The 6,870-nt window shown below is 42.9% G+C and overlaps 1 protein-coding gene across 1 annotated transcript; it reads right to left on the bottom strand.

Moving 5' to 3' along the window:
* Positions 1-1,374: 1,374 nt before the first annotated feature.
* On the bottom strand, positions 1,375-6,260 carry LOC104072220 (outer dense fiber protein 2; the record flags this gene model as incomplete). Its single annotated transcript, XM_009586371.1, has 7 exons — positions 1,375-1,704; positions 2,465-2,590; positions 2,951-3,113; positions 3,662-3,762; positions 4,653-4,811; positions 5,390-5,494; positions 6,150-6,260. Coding segments are annotated over 7 exons (939 nt in total), but the record flags the coding sequence as incomplete, so codon positions are not given.
* Between the last annotated feature and the right edge of the window lie 610 nt (positions 6,261-6,870).

Below are 6,870 nucleotides of genomic sequence, written 5' to 3'. Positions count from 1 at the left end.
TGCCCCTTCCCGCCGAGCTGGAGGTCCGCGGGTTCGAGTCCCGCCGAGGGCACCGCGGCGAGGAAAGGGGCACGGCCGTGAAACACCGGCGACTTCGCCGCTTTTCCCCTTATTTTGGAGCCCCGGGAGGGAGGGCTGGAGGCCAGCCTGCACTGCGGCATTGACCCTGGGTTGCAGGGGCAGGGAGAGGCCCCCACCCGTAGCACATGGAAAGGGCCTGGAACGTCGTTGCCTGCACCGACTGCCCTATCTGTGGCTGTTTTTCCAAAATAAGGGCCAGAAGACCCTGGATTCAGCACAATGAAGAGGAAATCCCCAACATAACCAATTAAAAGGTAGTTTATTGTTTGTTTTACCATAGCACCTTTAGGGTTTTTAAAGTGTTAAAAACACACACACAATTACAGAACTCTCAAAAAATGATTAACTCAGAAAACCCTTATGACAAATACTGCCCAATGACCACATCGCACATAAATAGGATACAAAAGAGATAAAAATAAAAACAATGTTAATTTTTGCCCCCATAAGAATCATTTATGGAAAGAATAGGGCATGAGAGAGCACATGAGTTTTAGGGACTCAACACACTGAAGACCTGATTTTCCAGGAGAACGTGCAGGCTGGTTCAATGAAGAAGTTAAGTATCCATAGCTGCTCTTTAACTGGCTTAAGACCAAATCAGTATTTCACGCACACCCTGAACTCACGTGGCATTCACACCAAGACCCCGACTGAAGTGCCACTGAGGTTAAACTACAATCTTTCCTTTGAATTCAGGTGGTTTGGACTCAGTCCTGGGGATATTCAGGATCAGGAAATCAGGGTGAGAGGAGTAAAGCAACATTAGCATCACACTTGGAAAAAAAGGTGAGGATCAGAGAGTATGTAAGAATCATGTAAAAACCAAAAAACCAAAATCATTATTTCTGGTACAAAACTCTTTACGAACACTGTGGTTGTTCAGGAGATAATCTCATGTAAGTGTAGAGCCCAGGCACTGAAGTTATTTTCAGCTTCACACTTCTGGTGGGTGGACCCTCTCCCACCATCCTATCATCCAATATGTCAATACAATGTTCAACGGTTTAAAAAATATTTTAAAAAACCCACAAGCAAAAAACCCCACATGATCTCCACAACAAAGAAACAGAATAAAAAAAGAAACACGAAAAGGAAGAGAGCTCTTATAAACATTAACATGCTCAATAAACCACTGACAGGTTTTAAGAGCTGAAACCATCAGGACCTTACAGGATGAAAAGGACCTTTTCCATCATATGCAAAACCATCCGGTTTTGGGGCACAGTTTATGGTGTAACACCAACCTCCAACACCAAACTGATATTGCTGATACCCTACACTTAGGACTCATGCCACCATCATTTTATCATTTCGTGCTGCAAGGAAAAGAGGAAAACGTCTCCTGATAGCCACCCTGGAATGCCAACCTATTTTCTAAATAACATATGGCTTTGAAATAGGGCTCCTTTTGTGCATAGAAGCAGACGTGCGGGGAGAGCATTGTCCTCATGGAGAAGAACGAGAGCGGCTGGGTGAGCCCAGCAAGGCACTTTCTCCAAATACGTTGGCATAGGAAGACTTGAGGAACTGGACATAGTTTTGCATGCTGCGGTTGGTGCTCTCCGACTGCTCCAACCGATCCTTTAAATCTTGTAGGCGGCTTTCATACCGGCGCTCTGCCTACATAAAGAAGCACAAAACACTGTGAAAGACAGCAACGTTCATCCTATTCACGTTAAACTTAAACTGTTCCCCAAAAGTGCTGAGGATAGCAAGAATGAGCACAGCAGTAGATGACGTTACCATAGATGGTGCTATGATATTTATAATTTGTTCTGCCCATTTCCAACTCCATTCAGCAACCCGCTGATAAAAACAAGAGACGACACAGCTAATCAGTTGAGCTTTTAAAACTGATTAGCTATAGTTATGGGGAATTAAACACACTCTTTTCTGAAAAGCAACTTGACCTGATCCATGTGCCACCCAATTCCAAGTAAAACAAGCAAGGTAAATAGGACATCATGAAAGATTCCCCTTCTTTCTTCTAGAAGAAATCCTTTCCTCTAGAAGAGAAATTGCATTCTCTCTCAGATAACCAAGCACAGTAAATGAAGTTGAAATCTGTCCATGATATCTGGTGCAAACCTCATTTGAACATAAGAAAGGTCTGATTCTTTTCTTACACACATGTAAGTTTAGAGCAAGTTCATTCAGATCGTTGCTATAAGAAAGAAGCAAATGAGAGTCTGCATTCCTGAATTAGTGACATAATAGACTTGTCATATCACACATCTGTCACGGACACATATAACAGCATGTCACGTTCAGACACAGCTCTGCATGACTTTTGCAGCAATCCACAGGACCTTGGTTTACGGACTCCAGTTGCTGCCAGGACACACCAGCACAGCCAGAGTATCCCTTGCTAGTCACTCACATCGTCTTTGCTCCGACGCAACTGGTTCAGCTCTGTTTTATTCCTACTCAGCTGGGTCTCCAAATCCAACATCTTGGACTGGGCTGCCCTCTCTCTAGACTTTGCTCGTTCTCGAGTTTGTTCCACCTGCGTGTAACAACAGAACAACAACTTTGTTAAAGGGTGGTCTATGGAAGAATGATTTTTCCGTACCCCATTGCCCACAAAAGCCCCATAAAGTTTAATTGGACACATTCTCATACGTAAGCAGCAGCTCAGTCTTGTGCTTTCCTCTCTTCTGTTGCAAACCGGAGCACGGTGTTCAGTTTTTCAATGGTTTAAGTGCTGACAAACAGTACCAGCACATTTTATTTTATTATTTCACTGAACATGATGATTTTCATTAATTTGGTCATAGGCTGAGGAGGTATCTCCAGCATTCTCACTATTCCCCTTTTACAGTCTGCGTAGTTTTGGGAAAATTCACAAACATGAGAAATTACTTACTTGTCTTTTGGCATCCTCAATGGCCATCTCCAGCTGACGTGCCAAGGAGCTACATTCACGGGTCTTCTCCTCTAACCGCAACTGACACTGGTGGATCGACTCCTCACGTTTTGCTATGACCTGAAGGAATTCTATGTTCTGGGCGCTCGTTGTCTCTAGTTTTCTAGGTTAAGACAATAAGGGAAGGAAACCTATTCATTTTAAATGGAGTATGTTTCAGTCTGCCTTTTTGTCATGTCCTGACTAGTCTGGGAATTGATTCTATTCCTCCTTGAAAGGTGAGAGCCCCAAGAAACACTTCTCCATTTCTCAAATCAAAATTTCAAAGACTGAAGGACTTACAGAGTGTCCACATACCTGCATTTTCCCAGACATTGTCACTAAAAGGAATTTATAAACATGGGCAAAAACATTGCAATATGTAGTAACCTCAAAATTGTCAAGCTAGATTGGACAAGGAGCTGGTTTATCTGCTGTGTAAGCCATCATCCTTTCTAACAACATTCAAAAAAGGTGCTGCAAAAACCTCTAACTCCCTCTCCAGTGGACAGCTACTGATTAGAGATCCTTGTGGGATAAGCAAATGCACAGAATCCTGGAGACACGTGGGGGACTGGAACAAAACTGAAGCTGTTTCAATCCCCTGAAAAAACAATGGGAAGAAGATGGAAATGGAAGGTTAAGAGAGCAAGAGAGCCTAGTATTTCTAACCTTTCTAGCTCCTCCACCTTCAAGGTGAGCTGCTTTTTCTCCTCCTGGGCAGACTGATACCTCTCTCTTGTCATCTCCATTTTGTCCCCCTGGAGCTCAATCTAAAAATTACAGTAAGTAATTACTTTACAGAGTAGTTACTACACACACATGACCAACGACCTAAAATGTATGCAGCTCTCCAGAAAGAAACATGCTCAATTCATAACTTTTGGAGAGCCCCAGGAAAAGGAACAGTGGATAGAAAAGCAAAGCACCAAAGATCCATTTTGCTGGTGCTTCCGGTTAATGTTTGGAAAGGTATGAGAAAATTCTTCCATACTGCAAATGAAAAGCCAGGTCCATAAATGCTTGCATGCAGAGCAGCCATCTGTAAGCACAGCGAAGCACACACATTAAAAGCAGCCATAAACATGACAGCAGCCCACAAAGGCCTTAGAGCCTGAAATACCAGGAAGGTTTATAATTCCAAGCCAATCAGAGTAAAGCAGTCAGACTGCAAAATCATTTGCTGTGTCCTGAGGCACGGTTGTAGAAGTCATGCCTGTCTACAATTGTCCTGCAATACCTATGCAGTCCTTCTGGGGACGAAAAACAGGGACTGGGAAAACAACCTGAAATCAGGGTGAGAAAACAAGGTTGGGACAGCACGATCAGTAGAAAACCACAGGAGGGAAGGCTGACAAGATGATGGAAGTAACAGAAGTGAGTGTTGGCATTAGCAAGCGTGATCACTGCTGCTATTCAAGTCCCAATACAGTTCTGCACCAAGGGATGAGAAATCTTTCAAATAGTAAGGAATGCTACTAGCTACGCCACTAACTTCTTGCACAAAGACATGGCACACACCTTTATTTTGCAGTGCACGTTTAATCTTTTCAAAAAGAGACAAGAACAGAGACGAAGTTTGAACCTTCCTGTGATTAGAAACTCATATTGGTCTCAGACTTGTGGATTGCTGTGCTTCAGGTACTTTCTGCCAGTCCCTTACCAGCTGACGAAGATCTGCAATCATGGCAGACAGGTCCACATTCTTCTTCTCATAACTCTGAAGCTGGTCCTGACATTCTGCTAGCTGTGTCTCTGTGATCTTTAGGATCTCGGGCAGCTTTTCCAGTTCAGCAAGCTGGCTCTGGAACTGCTTACGTGCCTATAATCAAAGAAGAGAACATGAGGAATTTTCAAATGTTCATAAGGTCAAGACTAAAAAATTTCTCGACTTCAATGAAGCTTTGTTAGTCTGCAACCATGACGACACTGTGTGGATATTTGGCCAGTGTTGGAGTTCAAAGCCTAAGGTCTTCTCCTACTCTGAAAGGCTTTCTCTTGGGATCTGGCATTCCCTATGAATGGAGTGAGAATGAGCGAGTATTTTGGATCCTGGCCTTCAATCCTACTAGAAGTACAAGCTCTTTTTCGAGGACAGCTGTTCTACATCAGACAATGGCGTAACCTACCTAGTCCACTGTTCTAAACCACTATTTCTGCAGCAAAAGACACACTAAGCAATTTAAATACCTCTGAAGAACACCCTATTTACAAGCTTCAAAAAGAAGCTGCTAAATGTTCAATAACTTTTGCAGAATGAACAAGTCCTGAGAAAAACTAATGGAAAAGGCAAACTCAAGATAAGCCTTTTATTTCCTATTCACAGCTATTTTTCACTACATTCAGAACATTAAGATCCATGAATGTCTACAACATATCAGTCTTTAGAGGAATAGTTACCAGTTCAATCTCCTTGTTCATTTCATCCTTTAGTGTCTTGTTCTCTTTATCACACTTCTCCAGTTTTGCTGCCACATCATCTGCTTCCATTTGGGTCTTCAACACCTGGACATTCAAAAAACCCCACATACTTTATTTGTTATATATACTTTTCAACAAACGTGCAATGCTTTGGAGTAATTAAAACTGCTCAAGGATCAGCAACAAGTTTCTTGCCACACTAGCCACCACCCCAGCACTGTATTTGGAAGTTCACTTTCTGCTTCTGCCACCTGGATCATTTGGGCTTTCCATCAAATGTTCTCCCCTCTTGCCTTATCCTCTTACTACCACAGTATCTGAAATCACCCCAAAAAAGCAGCCAAGGAACAGTACTTGCCACGCTAAAAGGCAGAAGAAAGCATCTCACTATTGTCCTTTACCTTTTGAAAAGAAGCAGGGAAAAGTGAAATAATTAAAACCAGTCTTTTGTTTTCCATTAATCAAGATCTGTGCTGTGGGAGTCAGCTCTCCCTAATGACCAAGTTATCAGCACATAGTGAAGAAGCCAAGTCTTCCACTCTGGCATACAGCACATGGCAGTCTGGATGCTGCCATTTGAGAAAAAGTAAGGCTAATAGAGACAAAAGAACCAAACCCATATGAAACTGCAACATCCTCCAAGAGCAAGCAAAGGGTTAAGGCATTACAGAATAAGCCACAACAGTGAAGGGAGAAAACATGTTTCTGCAAGGGCTGAAGGTTTGGATAAGATGCCTACCTGTGACTTGTAGGTTTCAACCAACCCTTCATAGTTCCTGACAGAGCTCTTGAGCTGCTGCACTTCCATCTGCGCTTGGTTCAGCTTTTCCTCCATTGGGACCATACTAGCCTGAAAAAAGAAAACATCTTCCATTGAGTGCTTGGAAGTAACTGCCACATGAGCTGTCTAACATTGTCTGGACTAAGAAAAAGACTTTTGTCAGTGTAAGTTGGCAAAACTTTCCAGACTTCAGTGGATTGCCAAATGAACCACAGCAGAGCACAGAGGTTTGCGATGGATGTGTAATCTTTCCACTTGCCTGAATGAGCTGTGCTACTTGGATTAGGGCCACTCCTTATTTGGATCAATGCCTAGCTTTCCAAGAAGAAACTTACGTAGGTCACCTACAAGATCACCAGTGATAAGAGATGACAGGAAAAATATGCCAGCCATTTTTTTTATTCTGGAGATTACCATTCTCTCTGCATGAGCTACAGTTCTTTGTTCTGTAGCAGCATGAAGATGTAAGGACAAGATGTAAGATCCCAGCTGGAAGAAACGGTACTTGCACTGGAGATACTCCTAGTCAAAACGTGGAAGAAACCCAGTCCTCCCAGAACATTCACTTTCTTTCTTCACGTCTCTTCCCAGCATACTTGCCCTATCATACTCAGGTTATGGTAAAACTGGTTTGAAACCAAATGGCAGCAATGGGTGCAGCTCAACTCTGTTGTCAGAG

The sequence above is a fragment of the Fulmarus glacialis genome, unplaced genomic scaffold (assembly GCF_000690835.1).
Source record: "Fulmarus glacialis isolate BGI_N327 unplaced genomic scaffold, ASM69083v1 C14242647, whole genome shotgun sequence".
Taxonomy (NCBI): Eukaryota; Metazoa; Chordata; class Aves; order Procellariiformes; family Procellariidae; genus Fulmarus; species Fulmarus glacialis.
This window is presented reverse-complemented; position numbering and strand designations above follow the sequence as displayed.